Source organism: Hippocampus comes, unplaced genomic scaffold, assembly GCF_001891065.2.
Source record: "Hippocampus comes isolate QL1 unplaced genomic scaffold, H_comes_QL1_v1.1 scaffold322, whole genome shotgun sequence".
NCBI classification, from domain to species: Eukaryota; Metazoa; Chordata; class Actinopteri; order Syngnathiformes; family Syngnathidae; genus Hippocampus; species Hippocampus comes.
This window is the reverse complement of record NW_017805137.1, coordinates 1,201,751-1,220,503: the sequence shown is the minus strand read 5'-3', so window position 1 is coordinate 1,220,503 and position 18,753 is coordinate 1,201,751. Positions and strand designations below refer to the sequence as shown.

General features: G+C 44.1%; 1 protein-coding gene across 1 annotated transcript; it reads left to right on the top strand.

The window, feature by feature from the left end:
- The first annotated feature begins 737 nt into the window (after window positions 1-737).
- On the top strand, window positions 738-18,751 carry epg5 (ectopic P-granules autophagy protein 5 homolog (C. elegans)). The gene is made up of 45 exons (XM_019866908.1): window positions 738-1,331; window positions 2,254-2,865; window positions 3,096-3,356; window positions 3,454-3,652; window positions 3,875-4,011; window positions 4,104-4,211; window positions 4,287-4,360; window positions 4,643-4,751; window positions 5,085-5,199; window positions 5,360-5,510; window positions 5,624-5,785; window positions 5,870-6,027; window positions 6,192-6,343; window positions 6,881-7,021; window positions 7,119-7,280; window positions 7,356-7,478; window positions 7,568-7,830; window positions 7,908-8,048; window positions 8,149-8,293; window positions 8,544-8,741; window positions 8,825-8,932; window positions 9,012-9,134; window positions 9,217-9,383; window positions 9,629-9,850; window positions 9,943-10,066; window positions 10,167-10,311; window positions 10,774-10,945; window positions 11,012-11,174; window positions 11,561-11,703; window positions 11,813-11,969; window positions 12,306-12,500; window positions 12,581-12,794; window positions 13,506-13,690; window positions 13,860-14,067; window positions 14,154-14,229; window positions 14,484-14,587; window positions 14,710-14,885; window positions 15,194-15,421; window positions 15,506-15,715; window positions 16,409-16,553; window positions 16,637-16,879; window positions 16,957-17,170; window positions 17,451-17,669; window positions 17,754-17,868; window positions 17,954-18,751. The coding sequence occupies exons 1-45, from the start codon at window positions 1,284-1,286 to the stop codon at window positions 18,134-18,136; spliced, it is 7,698 nt and encodes a 2,565-aa protein (XP_019722467.1). The 5' UTR covers window positions 738-1,283; the 3' UTR covers window positions 18,137-18,751.
- Window positions 18,752-18,753: the final 2 nt, after the last annotated feature.

Genomic DNA, 18,753 nt, shown 5'->3' with positions numbered 1-18,753 from the left:
GCTAAAGAAAATGACAACCATACAGGCAAGGACTACAGTTTTAAGCAATACTAACATATGTACTATTATAAATATACAGGTGCATCCTAGTAAATTAGAATATTGTAGAAACAATTGGATTGGCTTGGGTAGATGGGATAGTTTACGCATGTAGTATAGTTTAGGTTTTATTTTGTGCAACGTTCTTCTTGCACAAATGTCTTCTCTTTCAAACTTTTTCATATTTCCCGTATCATTATTATTGCTGAAACGATGTAAACGTCTTCATTGTGGGTTAATAAAGGTTATCTTATTTTATTAAAACAAAAATGCAAAATGTAAATAACAATAAAACTAAATATTTACTTCAGTACGTTGTGTTCAGTGTTATATTGTATTATTTTCATTATAATAGCTACAGTAGCAGCTAACAAAATACCCAAATTCACCGTCTCCAGACGGTAACTGTGTACTACGTAATAAAAAATAAATTTTTAGGAAAATAATATGGCATCAATATGCTATGGGAATAATATGTGTTAATATACAATTGATCAAGTGTCACTGTTTGACTTTCAATAGAATGTATTCACTATTTCAATATAACGCGGAAGTTTATGATAAAGCAATATGCTATGGGAATAATATGTGTTAATATACAACTGATCAAGTGTCACTGTTTGACTCTAATTTCAATATAACGCGGAAGTTTATTATGATAAAATTTGACTTTTCTCGACTTCCGTAGTAAGGTGGAGTTACCACGTGATTTAGTACGTTCATGGAAAACAAAACAAAACAAACGACAACTGAAAACAAATGAGACTACCGTAACATGTCATTTGCACTTGATCACGTTTTCTTATTTTCATGACATGAGGAACAAAACAAGGGCGTTCGAGACGCTAGTAGATCAATTAATATCGAGTTAAACTGCGCGACGAACAAACAAGCCAATTCCCGTTAGCATCATAGCTTAGCCTTGTCTCCGTCGTTAATATATTTTTTTTCTGGGAGCCTCTTTGATGTCATCCTTTATGTCTACCCTGTGAAGTAAGCACGCCTGTAATTGGCTTCTTGATTGTGGCCAGCGAGCTTCTAAATATTTGTGTTGACAAGTCCTGTCAGTACTGTATTTTATCTTGTCAGCACAGCATGCCTCTTGCTGCTTATCAAGAATAACGTTGCTTGCTCCTTTGACCCATGGGCTGTTGTCGATTCTGTGTGCATAACATTACTTCCAAGACCGTCTTCGTCAGTAAATTGTTTACTGAGGATATTGTCATGTGAGACACGGCTTAAAGATGGAGGCTGTGCGACCCAAGAAGACAAAGGCAAAAGTCGGTGGAAAGGTGACTATTGCACGTCTGTGCTTGTTTTATTTCGCATTCGTTTTTGGTGGTTTATTGTGAGTTGAGCCAGTGTAAAATAAGCCATAACATTGTCACAGTATACAAGTTGCAAACCTAACGGTGCGTGGAGGCCTTGTCTCGCACTTTATTATTTGGTTGTGCTGATTACTTGATGGGGCCCCGACTGGTCAGCACGTCCGCCTCATGGCGCAGAGGTCGTGGGTTCGAATCCGGCAGGTGTGGAGTTTGCTCTTCCTGTGCCTGTGTGGGTTTTGTCCGGTTACTCCGGTTTCTTCCCATATTCCAAAAACATGCATGGCAGGTTAAAGGAACACAAAATTGTCCCTACTTATGATTGTGTGCGCAAATGGTTGTTCGTCTGTGTGTGCCCCGTGATTGGCTGACAACCAGTTCAAGGTGTTCCCCGCCTACTGCCCGAAGACAGCTGGGATTGGCTCTAGCACACCCATGTGAGGATTAAACGGATTAGAAATCGGGTGGATGATTAATTGATGGTGCCACGGTGTTCGACTGATTAGGATGTCCGCCTCATGGTGCAGAGGTCGTGGGTTTGAATAAGGCCTTCCTGTGTGGAGTTTGCATGTTCTTCCCATGCCTGCGTGGATTTTCTCCGGGTACTCCGGTTTCCTCACACATTCCAAAAACATGCATGGTAGGTTGATTGGACGCTCTAAATAGTCCCTCGGTGTGATTGTGAGCGTGAATGGTTGTTTGTCTATGTGTGCCCCTGTGAGTGGCTGGCAACCAGTACAGGGTGTACCCTGTCTTCTGCCCAAAGACAGCTGGGATAGGAGACCCTTGTGAGGATAAGCACACTAGCTAATGGATCAATTGATGATTACTTGATCAGACCTATCATCTGTTTTCTGAGTAGATTCTTCTCTTTTGTTTCTATTCCCAGCTGGCCAGGAAGCATAAAACGACAGAAGACAAGCCTGCCCCTTCAACCGTTTGTGTTGATGCTTCCACCTCTGAATTCACCAGTATCCCCCTATGCCTCCCACCTCAGGAACCACAACTGGAAAAGCATGAGCCCACTGTTATCGCTGAAACTAAAGGCCCGGCTTCAGATCTGCCTGCAGAGGCACACGAGACCTCCTCGTCACAAACTCGATTAACATCAGCGTTAACTGAAACTTTACAACCCGCTCTAGATTTGTCACAGACTTCACAAGCCACAGCACAACAGACTCAGCAGGAAGAAACAGAGGGCACGAGCTTTTTGGCATCCAGGCTTCAGGGCAGATCAGAAGTGTCATGTGTTTCAACGCATTTTGACATCAAACATGTCCCCAGCGCTCCTTCACTATACCCATCGGTCCCGGCATTGGAGGAGGGATCCTTGTTTGAGCTTCACAGAGAAGCTGTGAAGAATTTAGGGAAAGGACCTGCAGTTTTAGCCATTGCTGAGCAGGAATCTTCTCCTCCAAGTTTGCAGTCTCTGGAGTCTGTAGCTGAACTTTCCAAGAACAAACTGTATCCTGAATTACCAAGAACCACAACAGAGGTTCAGGTATTGTCACACAATACTTAACATTGCTTTGTTGAATATTTTTCTAAAACTCTGTTTGTAAAGTCTGTATTTTTGTTAGTCTCTCTCTCTCTCTCTCTCTCTCTCTCTCTCTCTCTCTCTCTCTCTCTCTCTCTCTCTCTCTCTCTCTCTCTCAAAAGGTCCATTGTTGTACCATGGGCTATCAGTGATTGATAATAATACCAGCTTCATATTATTTTTTTCTTTTGCAGCCATTCTCATTGGAGCAGCTGAATGTTTGGGAGCCTGGAGGAGGGTTACGAGCTTGGCTAGAAGGCGTTGAAGTATGCACAACCCAGTTCTGTGCGCTGGCTCGACAGGAGAGCCACGAATTAACCGAACTTCTGCAGAACTACTGGCGCTGTCGCAGACAGCTCACCCAATCTCATACGCAATTGCACACGCAGTCGTCCGACTGTAAAAGCACTCAAAATCGTCTGTGGAGCTTCAGAGATGAACAGCTAACACTCCAGGTTCAGTGTTTCCTAACCCACAACAAATACACACATGCAGTAAATCCAATGATTAAAAAAAAAAAATTGTGTATGTTTTTGAATTTCTCTCTTTTAGGGCGTGTGTGCAGATCAATCCAAAGTGTGTGGATACCATCGCTTCCAGCAGGCAGAGTTCAGTCAGAGTGTGCTGGCTGAGCTGAGCAAACTTTTCGAAATTCGCAGTGAACTGCTCCATCAGAAGGTGGCCTTGCATGCATATACTGCTTCTCTGTCGCGTCTCCAGGTGGAATCATACTTGTACCGTCTCTTAAAAGGTGATATACGCTTGCACTGTGAACCAAAGCATAGTACATAGCACGTTGTGTATTGTATTATATATTCATGAAACTGAATATGATGATTTTGTCATACACTGCACATTGAAGCAGACACGCAGGCGAGCAACAGTAGTTGTCAGTGATGGGGTGTGCAAACAGTGACTGTGCCCCTGAGTTTGTTATTCTTTCTCATACGTGTGTGTGTTTTTTTCTCATCAGATTACTCAGCAGGCCAAAGAAAGCCTTGTTCCATTCAGCCATTGAAAGACGCCATCAGTGTCCTCTTTAGTTTCACAAGAAGAGTCCTCGATGACACGCAGTTCCAGGCAGATATCCATCACTGGTTGGAAACACTGGTAATAGTTTACAGCACGCGCACACACACACACTCGCACACCATTTTGTGTGCATTCCATCTTCACTGCTCAGTTGACACGTGACTCTTCAGGTGGCAGTGCTGCTGCATGTCGGAGGATCAGGAGAGCACCTGTTCGTGCTGTGTCACCTGCTGTGCTGTCCTGCTGGGGTGGGCAAGTGGGCTGCCCCTTTTCTTCAGGTTGGCTTAAGAAAAAATTCTTTCTCTCAGTGGTCACACCTACATACTCTTGAAACTACATTTTTATCTCCTCAGATTGAAGTATTAGGGAACACCTGTGGAGTGCAGGACTTCATGCAAGCTTTGGCAATTCTAATGTCGCCTGCTCGGTAAGTAAAGAAAGATACCCTGTGCCCATGACATTCGGTACACCTGAGCATGAAAACATGGTTTGAAGTAGTCTTTCCCTTCAAGATATGGAGACTACGTAATTGTGCGAGATTAGGTAATTTATTTTTGTGGGGTGAGCAGACCACATCTGCTATGATACAGTTCTTGTGTTGGACTGATACAGGTGTACCTAATGTTTTTGTCAATGTATTGAATTGCTTAATTGTGCCATCAAATTAAAAGCAACGCATTTCACTTACCTAATTACGTTTGTGTTCTAGACACCGTGCAGAATTTTTGGGTCATATGAAACCATGTGAGAGTCTTAATTCGGCTTCATCCGGACCTGAGTCAGGCAACTGGACTCTGGTTGATGAAGGAGGAGAAGAGGTACTTGTAGCTAGCCAGCTACATCTTTCACACACGATTTCTCCTACATTGCTGCCCCAAAGCCCTATCAGCAGATCCAACAGTTCCTCTTAAACAACTCAGAATGGTGGAATATTATCATGACTGTATGCCTCCTGCGCACAGACAATTAGATACAAATATGTTAAATTATGTTCTAGTCTGTGTTCATGTCGGCTGAATCACACTCAAAGCTAATCAAAAAGTACTAAATAAATGCTCGTTGACCGTAAATGTCAGTCTGTTCACTTACCACCCCATCTGCTGCTGTATTTTCATTAAACTGAATGTGAAATGCTTTGGCTTCATTCTTAGGATGAGGATCCAGAGAGCAATTGGTTCCTGCTGTGTGAAGACGACCTTGTCTCCTTAATGTCCCAGTTTCCGTTCCAGCAGCTCTTTTCACACATGCTGGGGATCAGCAAGGACGGTAAATGTTTGTGACTTTCCTTTTGTCTTCTAAAGCGCCGATCAAAAGAGCAATCGTAACCTAGTGGTTATGAAAAGCGCCTGTCACCGTGGTGCCCTTTAGTAAGGCGCTGCAACCTCTAAAACAATGAGTAAATGTACTCTCACCAATTTGTTTGTAGGTACCTATGAACCTCAAGGGTACTCCAGTCAGAAGATGATGCGCGTGTTTGCTTTTGCTTCCTCTCTGATTGAGATTCTCGCCCTCGGCTTACAAACCTATAACAGGGCCCGATACAGACAGCTCGTGAAACGAATAGGACACATCATACGGTCAGTACACCAAGTGGATCATGCGGTTGATACGAACCACACTCGTTTTGCCACATAGCACGCAATTATCGGCAGAAAATGTGATTGCGTCATTGTCTTTTTCTCTCTCGCAGGATGACACTGTGTTATGTCAGTGATCACTGGGCACAATATGTCAGTGTGACCGGTATCAGTGGATCCAGCTCTCATGTCCACTCTCTGCCTCTGGAAAAGCTGCAGGTGGAATATGATCATCTTTTTCTCAGGGCTGTACTACATGTTCTCAGAAACAAGAGGTGTGGTAATATTCTCAAGATTTTCTCTGAAGAGAAAAAAAAAAAAAAACAAGTCTTCTTATTCCTCTGCCATTTCTTTTAAAGGTTGGGAATTTGGTTGTTCATGTCTGAGATGCCATACGGGACTCTGTCCAGCCCCATGCTTTGGAGGATCCTTTATGCGATGCAGTGTGCCGAAACCGCAGGACCGGAAACTTTTAGTAATTCGAGTGACACACTTTCCTGCATTCAGGCTCTAAGAGGTAATCAAGCAAAACAAAATTGGTCTCAATCACTTAATTCTACTTGGTTTCAATATATATGTATAGAAAACACAACACATGTTGACGTTTGTAAAAAATCTATCAATATGTATGGGAGATCCTTTAATGAGATCCACAGCTGCTCATGGACATCTTTGTCTCAGAACCAGAACACCAAGACAGATTTGAGCTGTGGTTGTGTGAGGTGAACAGCTCTGACGGTATCTCCCTCCTCACTGCGCTCGCCCACATGGCCACTTCGTCTCAGTACTCTGATCCTGCCTTTGTCACCACCATCGGTCTGCTGATTTACCAGGTATGACAAGAATATGCTAAGGAAGGATGAGATTTCTGTTCATCTAGAATAACACGAGGCACACCGGCACAATCCAGTGAGACGCCACACAAGAGCCGCAGTTATAATTCTGATTTTGCAAGGATTATAGTGCCAGTTTGGGACCTTTGTCAAAAAGCTTTTTATTTGTATTGAAGATGAAAAAGTATGGTTATTGTTGTTTGGGATCCAATGGTATAGAACTAGATTGCCTCATACTGTGGAGTATTTATAATATCTTGGTGACCTTATTTTGTTAATATGTACAGTGTATATATTAGAAGTACATTTCAGTTTAACACGTTCCACTTCCACCCAAACTGTGCCTGCATTATCTTACCATATTGTTCAATAAACTCCCTGGTGACGTCTATTAAAACCTGAGAATCTTTGTGATGGCATAATTTTGCTACAGCTCTTGTACTGGATCTCATTATAATAATAATAATAATAATAATACATTTTTAGACTGTTAAGTGTACCTAAAGTTGTCAAATTGTGTCGTGTGTTTGTTTACAGGTGTCTTATGTAAGCATGTCCACCAGAGAAATTTACTCAAAGGTTGGAAGAGAGTTGTTGGCTACGATAGCATCAGCCCATCCCTACATTATCTCCGTGCTTCTGGAGAGGCTGAGAGAAACCATCCAAGCTGTTGGCATGGTTGGTTCTATTGGGTCCTGAAGTTTCACCAAAGGACAATATGTAAAGTTTAGGTCTCAAACCCAACCCCACCCTCCACCCCCTTTTTTTTTGTTAGGTGGCACTGTACTTGTGTAAAGAGCTTCCTCTGAGCCTGTGGCATCCACAACCAGAGGAGGTATGTGTGATCGGAGCGTGGTTGCTCCAGCATCCTCTATCGGCTGTGGAGAATCGACTGGCCTGTGTTATACTGGAGGGTCTGAACTGGGGATACTCACAGGTGGTTTCAAAGATTTCCCACGTTGTCTCATATAGACTTCGGCTCTAAAATGACGAGGCCAGTTTGGTTTTTCAGGATGGATCCTTGGCCTTGTCGTCATCACTCCACAGTAAAGTGGCTCTGCTGGTGGCCGAGGCCTATCAAAAGTACCTGACTGACAAACCTTACAGTGGCCTCATATCAGAAGGCATTAAACAGGCAAACAAAACACTGGCAGACATTCGTTCTACTTGATTTTGCACAGACTTACACTGAGAGGTTCTCGTTTTCTTTTTTTTTTCCTTTAGGTGTCTTATCTTGCAAGTGTCCTTCGCTTAGGCGTGTCCCCTGAAGCGTCTTTCAGTCAATGGGCGTGGCAGCTCTTACTAAGGCTAAAGCTTCATGCCAATGTACAGAACCCAAAAGGGGCCTGGTCAGTGCCTGCTTTAGTGTCCGTTCCACCTGCAGAACTTACACATTCTCCCAGCATGCACTCTGTTCTCCGGGCTGTAAAAGCAGGCATCCCTATAGGAGCATACCTGTCGATTGCCATGACAACAGTGGGACATAGGTATGGAGTCATGCATTTCATCATCATTTTTACGAGTGTGAATGAGATACATTGATGAGCTTGATTTTCTTCATCAGCCTGGAGCACTTTTGTACTGATGGAGTCAGCCTGTTAAAGAGTCTGATTCAGTCTCACCACCTGCGAGCTGCTGTGCATCTTCTAGACGCCATCCTTCCTCAAATCTACCCGCTGAGTTTCTACCTTCTCAACAACTCTCAGTAAACCAAATGCACCTTTTGGACCAACATTGATGCATTCTTTATTCATTAGCTGCATCGCTAACACTTAATATATGTCTGTCTGTCCATGCCATGCCAGGTTTGTAAGTTGCATTCAGTTGTTCTTGCAGTACGACAGCGTATGTCCTCAGGGTGTGACGCAGCAAGTGACGCACCGGGTAGCACCGCTCCTCACCCGAACAACCTATGGAGACAATGTCCGACTGCTGAACAGTGTTATTCAGGTAAATTATTTACAATATTTTTTTAAAGAGGACATATTTACAATTGACTTTTCAATTCCTCGAATACAAACAATTTGAGGGCCTAAATATTAGTAAATATTTTTGGAAAATGTGCCCGTGAGCCAGCTGTTCTGAATTTGGGCCCTACTGTTTTGCAAGAGTGGTGCTAATTTACATAATACAGTCACTGCCCCCACATGACGTTTCACCACCCATGATTCATGAAAACGCATGTATATTTGTTCATCAGAGCCATGTGGTTGAGAGTTCACAGCCCAGTCATGTTGGTGCTGCAGCCGTGCTGGAGTTTTGGGTGGGGATTTTGACTCAGCAGAATTTATGGTACCGGGACAAAACAGTGTTGTTCCTCATGGATCAGCTCTGCTGTGCTGCATTCATACATCAGCAGGAGGAATGTCTGCTGAAGCTTCTGCACCAACAACATAAGGTATAGGCATCAGCCATCAGCGACTGTTTGAATTCAGTGTCTGATCGAATGTAGTAATGCCGTGGTTTGAATGCCTCATGTAGAATGCTTTGGGTTACCATGGAGATCGAGGTCTGCTCTCCTCCCTGGTAGGCTGGATTGCTGGAAATGCCACACCTTCTTTCATAGAGGGCCAATCACTGAGTGCGGAGGTAAGGGTCTCTAAGCCCAAACAGTTTGAAACAAAATTTGTTGATCTCACTTGTTGACAGGATTAGTGTTGTTGATAAGGTTTGGTTTGCCTGGCTGGTGCTTAACATGGAGGGCACATTTGAGGAAGACTCTCAGCTCAGACGATGTGTTGAAAATGAGCTCCTCTTAGAGCCTAATGTTTCTCCGGAGCAAGCTTTGAAGGTACAAAAGCGAATTACTTTATCTGAAGAGGTACAGTATATGACCTTTACCTAATGTGCTGTCAATGTTGTGCTTGAGCCAGAGGGCCCAGCAGAGGTTGAAGTTGCCAGTCACGCCATCTTTGCAGCGGCTCCAAATTTACCGTTGGGCCTGGCAGGCATTAGCCACGCCCCCTGACCATCCCCTTGTACCTCTGGTTTGGCAGAAGTTCCTCCAGCTCTACCTCAGACAACCCGGTCCCGATTATGGGTATGATACTCACATATTTTATTCAGAAATATTTTCAGCAATCTATGCAAAACATCGCATTCTACGACCCGCTGGCCTCTGCAGTCTCTCACTGGCCCGCGTGAGAACATGATGAAGTCGAAATAAAATAAGTGCAGTACTTTTGTTTCCAAAGTGTCTACCCATGTGGTTACACATGTTGAACAAAATTAAGCTTAACATGATGGCGTGGCCCTTGATGGCCCTCATGGAAATGTGTCCTCCAGACTGGCTGCAGGTGGATGCATTGGGCGACGATTCTTCCAGGCTTCCACTCAAGCCACTTTGCTGCGAGACTTGAGGCAGAGAATACAAACCGTATCTGACTTCCACCACGCTGCTAGCCAGGCTCTGAAGGTGCCCCCAGCACTCATCGCCTCAGGAGACCACCAGGGCCACCAACGTCGCTCCTACTTCACCTCACCTCAGCTACACACGGAGTTAGTCAGGTAGGTCACCTGCTTTACTGCGAGCAGGTTGTGCATTCTCAGTTTTCACTGTGATATTCAGCTGAAGACCAAGATCATTTCTTGTCTTGCAGGTTGTTTAGCGTTTTTGCCGTGTGGTTGGATGATGAATCTCTGCAAAAGCAAGAAGTTTACCTTCCCTCTCTTCCTCCCGAATATGAGCCACACAGACTTGCGCAGGTTATGCAGCAGCAACAGGTCTGTCTCATACTTCTTGAAGAAGGAGTCAAATATTTCAATATTATTAGTCACACTATTAAACACTATGCATTTAAAAATCAAATACATTTCTGTTTAGGAACTATGGCTGGAGTATGTGGACCAAGAGCGTCTGCAGTGTGACAAGAAGGAGGTACTGTCTCTGTGGGAGAAGGTGCAGAGTGAGCCATCTTTCCTTCAAACCCAAAACTGCAGCTTCACGGACTATACAAGCCTCAGCAATGGTACAAAAGAACAGTACAAATCAGTTCACTGAAGTAGACTCTCCGTTGTGAGTGCTGAAAATTGTTTCCCAGAAGTGTCCAGTTTAATCTGTGCTGTTCACCAACTTGATTCTTGAAAGTGGAATGCTAGAATGATTTCCCTCACCTTGAAATGAAAATGTTTGTATTGTGACATCAACAGCAACTAAATAATACTAAAACAAAACTTCAAACTCAGTTCAGCTTTTTTGTTTACACTAAGCTTTTTTTTTTTTTAAATGACGATCTCAATGCATGAATTCTCCTTGAAGTATTTTAAATATGTATTTGTGGCATGCCATTCCATCATAACAAATCAAAGTTGATATCTGGATTGTACAAAAGATGGCCACACAAGCGAATTTACCCATGCATTTTTGAATGACGTCATTTTTGTAATATTGGCAATTAAAGTACGAGAGGGGTGTCTCTCTTGTTCTGCAGCAAAGGAGCGTATCCAGTCCAACTTGCAGAAGCATCCAGTTCCACATCCACCTCCTGAACAACACCACTTAAAGACTCCAGTGGCAGAAATTCCCAGCGCATGTCTCTCTGACTCCAAAGCCGCTGCTGAACTACTGCAACGCGATCTTAGTATACTGCAGGACCAAGCCAGGTATCTTGAAACCGTAAAACATCGCTGAATGGGAATGGTCAATCAAAGGTCTTCTTATGGTGTCAGGATTGCAGTATCACGAGAAGCCCAGCAGGTGGCGATGGAACAGGAGCTTCTCGAGTCTCTCCCTCTGCTTTACAAGAACCGACCAGAGCAAGTGACCATGACCCTGGAATGTAAAGGGAGAGGAGGGCAGCCGTGCCAGGGTCCAGCTAATATCACCGTCACGGTTTGACTACTCTTATCGCACTGCAAAAGCAGTGTTGGGAATTACTATGCATGTGACAAGTTGCAATCTGTCGAGTTCAAATAAATGCCAAATGTTCTTATGTATATTGTTTTCATGATTCACTCAGCTATTACAAACATATTCTACACGCTAGATAGAACCTAATATGAAAAAAAAATCAATTACTTTGCTGAGTAACTAATTACTTCTACAAGGCAGTAACTGAGTTAGTAACCAAATTACTTTTTTGGAAGAAGTAAATTGTAACTATAACTAATTACGTTTTAAAAGTAATGTGCCCAACACTGTGCAGAAGCTTTCTGAGATGTCTTGGCCTTGCTTTGAATACTTCACCTGTATGAGTCTGTGTGTTTTTAATTGTGCAGTGTGAGTGCGTCCAGCGACAGGAAGCAACGCAGACTCAGATAACGTCCCTGCGAAGGGACATCAAGAACCTTCAAACTGATGCCATGGCTCCGCCTCCTCAAAGCCTGGCAGATGCTGCTGTCCACACAGAGAACTTTATCACGTAAATAGAAACAAATATCGGCTCTGTATTCTGAAACAACGAAGTTGAAACAAAATTGTAGAAAGATTTTTTTTTGTTGTTTTTTTAATTGTGTCTGTTATGTGTGCAGAGCTCTGGTGAATATGTACAAATCGCAAAAATCCCCATCAGTGCTGCAAGTTGGCGTGTCAGCCTTCTACCAGGTGGTCTCCTATGTGTGTGAAGACACACTCCGTCATCCGCCAACACGCCAGTATCTCTCCTCGTGTGTGGAGATACTGGGACAGGTATACACACACACACACACACAGATTGTTGAAGCCGCACGTTTACAGTAATGCTGAACTAGTGAAAAATAGCATTCAATAGAATGCAAACCTCTGCCAACGATTGTAACACAACCCACGTCATGCATATGCCGGAAGAATTTAAGATTCATGCTTTTGTCACGGATGAATTAAAAGTGATGAAAACAAAAGTGAAAACAAAACCCCATGAGTTATTCTTTGTCCATACCTAACCCAGTCACTTCTGAAAAAAGATCCAAACACAACATCCGTGGTCGAGGTGATAAAAAGTGAAAATAGTTCCAGTGAACGCATTTTGTCTTCTTTTATATCAAGGTGTTTATCCAGGGGAACGCTGAAGAGTGTAGCCGTGTCCTGAAGACCATCTTGGAGCAGAGACGTCTTTGCCCTCTCATTTCTCCTTTTTTCACGCCTAATGCAGCGCCTGCCAAGCTGGTCTTCCTCTACCAAGATGTGGTGACATCACTCCACTTTGATAGTGCAGATGTCATTTTCATGCTGCTCACCAAGGTTGGTCCCAATTTGTGGATAAATCTCCATTACCGCCACATCCATTCTATTTCAGTTTCCTTTTCCGTCCTTTTTTTCAGTTTGATTTGTCCACCTGGCTGAATGAAGCGCATCCCGTGTTTTCGGAGAGGACGCGTTTACTGGAATTAGTCCATGGAGGTCTTTGTGTCTGTGGCCGGGATCCTGACCCAGAACTACTCACCCCTTTTCACCTTTTCACCAAACACTGGACCTCACTTTTATGCCACCACTTCCCTGACCACTACAGTGACTGTCTGCGTCTGCTCATGACCAGTAAGTGTGTCTCTTTTGTAGCGTTACAAAACGCAGCAGCGAGTCAAGGTCAGGTAGTCTACTCAGACCGGATAAAAATATTTATATTTGTCAGCTATTATTTTGAATTGAATTGGTTGCAACAAGAGCCCAGAAAACAATCGGTAAAAAAGATTTTTATTACCGCCAGTGATTCATAATAGAAAATTGCTTGTTTTTCCTTTTTTCTCTTATTTGCATGGAAATGTTCTTTGGAGTAGGCACTTAGACAAAGCACACATCACCCATTTGAACGGCTGCCATCCACTCATAACTCACTCTTGCAAAATCATGAAATGCGTGGAATACTGCTGCGGCGGTGTGAAGGGATGTCTTTCTCTAAATGCACTCTGCGACTGACCGCTGACGAGCTCAGGCTTTCATATGTCGTACAGTAGTGATGACTTTCCTCCTCTTTCAAACCCATCACATTCAACAAAGAACGCTCATGTCATAGATTGTAATAGCAACCCCCAGGCACCGAGCAAATGCACACGTCAACAGTCTGATTTCGCTTAAGCGCTCCAATCTTGCAGCAGTGGTACGACATCATAGCAGAATCTTTGCTTTTCTTTTTCCTCACATTGACGATAACCTTGAAAGAAGTCGTCAGAGAATCCATTATCCACGAGTCCAAGGCTGATTTGATTCCAAACATTTAGTCATTGCTCTAAAAATGTTTTTTCTTAATAGGTTCCTCAAACCAGTTACTGAGTCCGGATTGCTGGAAGGTGACTATGCGAGTGCTCGGTTGCTCACCTCCATCCCGCAGCAGCAAGAACAAATGCGAACAAGGTTTTACGACTGAGATCTCCGCACGCGCATCTGCATCCCAGGGGTCTCCCCACAGGTCATCAATCACCCTTTCTCCTCAGCAGGTGACCACCGAAATTGTTATTTTCATCAATGAATCAAATCTCATCTGTAGAAACTCAAATAGAAGCTAAATTCTGACTCTTTCCTTGATTTGATTGACATGGCAAGACAGAGGATTGTGCACTAGCTTGTACAAAATGTGATTTTAAAGCCTGCCATTGTTTCTAACAGGTGGATGAGACAATAGATTGGCTGAGCGATTACTTCCTACGCAGTCGTCTCAGCAAAGCTGATCTTCGTAGTTTTGGCCTTTACTCTGCCTGGTCTCCTTACATCAGTGAAGTGGTTTCTTTCTGGGACTATTTGGTCAGCTGTCTAAGTACTGTGTCGCTTAGCAGCTGTGCCAGAGACTCTGTGGGCAGCAATAGAATAATGAAAGGTGAATTACAATCACACTTTGTTCAACTTCATGCTTTGTGCTCATGCGCATGATGTCATCCTAACTCAAGTGTGGCACTCTCGCAGCTCTTCATGACCTGCACAGTAAGATTGTGAAGTTATTTAAGCCTTGGATCTTTCCCCTGAACATTGAAGACGGAAGGTATGTCGACCTTTGAGAGGCACATTTTCACCACATGGTACTTCATTTCAACTAACTGCAGTATGAGGAATGGTAAAACCTTGATCTGATGGGAGTGTGTAGGTGGAATTGGATCGCTGTATCATTCATACTCTTGCGTCTATTCATGATTAGTTTTTCGTAGTTATTTGAAGGGGGTGGAGGGGTTGTTGTCATGGATATAGTCCGTTTACCTTTTATGAACCATTGCATTTTTTTTTTTTTTTTGGTTTTAGCAATCTCAAGTGCTACCCGTGGCTGGAGACGGATGCGAGTGAGGCAGGGTGTCTGGTCGGCCTCTATGCTCAACTTACCGACAGACTGCATCAGAGATTCAAAGGTAGCCTTTGTGTGCCCAACTGCATCAGAGATTCAAAGGTAGCCTTTGTGTGCCTTCCGTTCTTCCGTTTGGATCTGTTGTGCGGGATATCCAACAGCACTGTGCATGCACATACATTGCAGACCGCCTACTCCCCGGCCAGAGAGGTGCCCTGTGGCTTTGTGTGATGCAGTACTGTGAAAGCTGCACCTCTCCACGGACACCAGAGTACTTGTTGTACCTGCACCACTCTCACCTGCGCAACTTGCCATGGAGATATTTGCAACCTGACACACTGCTTATGGAGCAGCTCTTCAACGTGAGACCCTCCTACTGCGTTGCATAGTGACTTTCAGCAACCGCGCTGTTATTACAAGCCTGTGCTGATCATCTCCAAACTCATTTCCTGATGATCTTTCTCGTTTCTCACTTCTACATTAGAGACTTAGCACATTTTCTTGAGCTTTCAAGAAAACTCATCGTGAGTTATTTGGGGTATTTGATATGCTTGCGCGGTAATAGCACATTCCCGAGATTAAATGTTTTATGTAAGTCATCTTGGGTGAAAAGTCTTGTTTGTTTTTCCTAGTCAAATTTCTATGTTCTCATTCGTCGATGTGCATCCAGGTGGAGAGAGGAAGTCCCAAGAGCTGCTTCCTGTTTATGGGGGAGATTTTATGTGAAGTCAACTGGATCAGCGTCCTAAGCAACCACTTACAGCCACCTCCAGAAACCCTAACAGGCCCACTTCAGTCCAATGTTGACCTTCAAAAGAAGGAATCGCACACCATGCTGGTGTATCTGTTGTACTTGCTGGTTTTTCTGGCAAAAGAGGAGCAGCTCCTCAGCCAAAAGGTGGTCCAAAGCCTCAAATAATGTTGAAAAACTCCACTCTCCAAGGTACAACAGTAACTTTATATTTTGTCCCTCTTTATCCAGGACTCCCCACTTCTCAATCTGTTGATCCAATGCACATCTCTGCCTTGGCACCAGCTGGATCTGTCGTCCTACCAAGGGGTTTTGGGATATGTCAACACTCACTACACGCCCTCCCTTCTGCTTAGCAACGATTCGGCATCTCAGTTGTTGCTTAAGTCACTGCGTAGCGCTGCTGGACTTCACCCCCGCCCTTATGAAGCTGCTCACATTGTAAGTCCGTTTCAGTATGTACTGTACACCTTTTTCTTCAATGCTAGAGTGTTACATTAAATATACAGTGTATGTTTATATACAGTGTATACCTTAGTGGGCAATTTATTTCTGGATGTTACAAGCTCTATTTAGTATTTGAATACGGGCAATGCCACTATTTTTGATGATAACAAATGTGTGAACTTTTGTACTCTGCACTGGTGTTTTCTTTTTTTTTTTCCATCTTCAACACCCATATCATGAATTGCATGTTTTTCCAATATCATGCAACCCTAATTCACAGAAAATGTTGGTAACGAAGAGGGGAAAGCACCCCAAAGCACAGAAAAATCTATTTTTAAAACCCCTGCGAATCCCTGGGTGCTGAATCACAAGTATGCAGGGGGCCACTGTATTGCTATTCGCACTCTGGAAGTACTCCTCCAGCCCCTCTCCAAATGGATGCGTCTTCTGACGTCACAGTGGAAATTAATAAGAGGGAAGCACGCTCTGTAATGCCGTACGGTGTCCAAAATCAAATGTTTTTTAAGAATCCTCTTTTCTTTTCGTCATACGCAGCTCTGCACTTTGCTCAAAACTAAGACAACTGACCCATTGTGTTGCTTTTGTTTTTTTGTTTTTTTTCATAAGCCTCTTCTGTAGCAAGGTGTGTAAATCACTCACCACAAAGTGTGATGTCGTTTGTGCCAGGAGGAGACACTGAAGGCGGACGCGTACGTGTGCTGGTCTGTGCGCTGTTTAGTGGCTTTGGAGCAAGCAGGCAGCATTAGTGTGAGCATCCTGGAGACACAGCTGGAGTCGCTGTTGGAAAGCATTGTCACATTCAGCCCACCAGGTGAGCTCATCTTCTTCCACAAACGTCTTGATCGCACATTATTAGTCAAGATACCATCTGGCTGGTCCTCGTCTTCTCCACAGAAACGGGTTTGGAGCAGAGGCACATGGCGTTCTGCAGCCTTTTCAGCGGCGCACTGGCTGTGCTCAACGGAGTCGGCGTGTCTACGGGCGAGGCCCTCGCAGTTCGTGTCATCACCTGGCTGGACAAGAAGGGGAGGGGCTTTCCAATCCTCCCGCTGCTCACTGCTTGCTCCCGCTGTCTGGCCTCAGTGAGCCACATGACGCGTATCATGGAGGCCTGCATCACAGCCCACTTTAACCACGGTAAGTCAGTCACCTTGCACTTAACACCCGTTCGCTTTGATTGTAGACCTCACGTAACGTCACGTTTCGTTGCTCAGCTGAGGACGAATGTGTTGGCTGGGGTCCCGTGTTGGCATCGCTGCAAGTGCCCGAGCTCACAGTGGAAGACTTTCTGTCTGAGAGCCAATCAGGAGGCAGCTTCCTCACACTCTACGCCTTCATCCTGCAGCGCCTTAACTCTGAACACACGGCAGCCAATGAGAGGAGGACTCTGGCTCTCATCAACACCTGGACCAATCAGGTTTTCCCCAGGTTTGCGAGTTTCCTTGCCAAACCTCTTTAGAACGATGTGTAGTGGTCAGACAAAATGTTTGCATAGAGATGCAAGAAAACATGTACGTGAAAAACCATCGCACAAATGTATTTATCTATGTATACTTCCTCCGTCATGAACTCATGTGCTGCCACCATTGTACCGCTATTTTAAATCAGACTTTTTTTTTTCTTCGCATTTTGATTCAAAATCAATCCGGATTTCCAAATCAAGCCATATCCACGAGTAAACGTGAACCTGTCTGTTATATGTCTCCAGCGGACCAGGTAATGAAGCTAAGCTGTTTCTGTGGTGGCACAAAGCTTTGAATCTGTCACTGGAGCAGCTGCAGCCTCAAGCGGGCCTCGGTGAATTATCAGGGGTGGTCGCAGGTCTGTTGAGATTCCAAAGCAGGCTGCTTCAGCTGGGAGAAGAAAGACTCAACTCTGGACTACTTGGGGCCATCGGTCTCGGGAAGAAGTCCCCCGTTTCCAACAAGTAAGCTCCCCCATTGTTATGATCATCAAATTTGCGGAGGCTATGATAACGCAGCTCTTAAGGGATTCCGTACTCTGCATCTAGATTCAGGGTGGTCGTTCGCAGCCTGGCGGCATTCCTCGCCATGCAGGTAGCAACAGAAAGCGAACTCCGCCTGCAGCCCACCGCCGACTTGCAGCCCTCCGCAAAAGCACAGCAAGTAGGCAGCTCGGGTGGTCACTTACCCTTCCAGATTCTTTAATCATCGCCTTATTATATCAGTTCTATTTTGTTTTTTTGCACAGACGCTGGGGATGCTTGAAGCCATGACCAGCAATAAGCAGTACGCCGAAGTGGAAGACTCGTTGAAAAAAGCCCTCCAGTTCATCCGCTACCCAGGTCACTGTCTTAAAGATGGACCTCGACTCTTGGCCCTGCTAACAAACCTGCTCTACCCTGACCTCAGATACTTGCACATTATGCATTGATATTGACCTTGACCCAAATGCTGCCCCCATCACAATGATCTGGAAATTTGGGACTACTGTGAAGTGGCCTTTATCAAGAAACATCTCAAAAGGAACCTCTGCCTGTTGATGGAAGAAGCTCTCCTCGTTTATTTGCGTCCCTTTGTTGCACTTTGTTCCTCCTCTTATCATCAAGACCTTTTCCATTTGGAAATGACTCATCGATTGATCGTCCCGGAGTATTAATTGAATCAGTATCTCAACTCAAGACTGTGGTACAGACCGTTCTAAAAGAAAATCTAACAAGAAAAGACAAGGAGAAGGCGTTGAAGGACATATGGAACAAAAAGCTTTTAAGAACAGTGTGGAGAACACCCACAAAGTAGAGCCTTTGTACTTTTCACAGCAAGACTGCTGCCGTTCCGAATTAACTAGGAACCAGTATTTCTTACATTCATGTCGAACCAAAAGTGCTTTCTAAGAAGGAATATTACGGGCCACACTAAAAAAAACAAAAATAGCATTGTATTCCAAAAGTAAAGTAATATGTCTCCATCAATACACGTGGAGTAATAAACTTAGAACTACCGGTAATTGAGATCAGGACTGGTGAGGATATTACACTTCAATTACTCGTT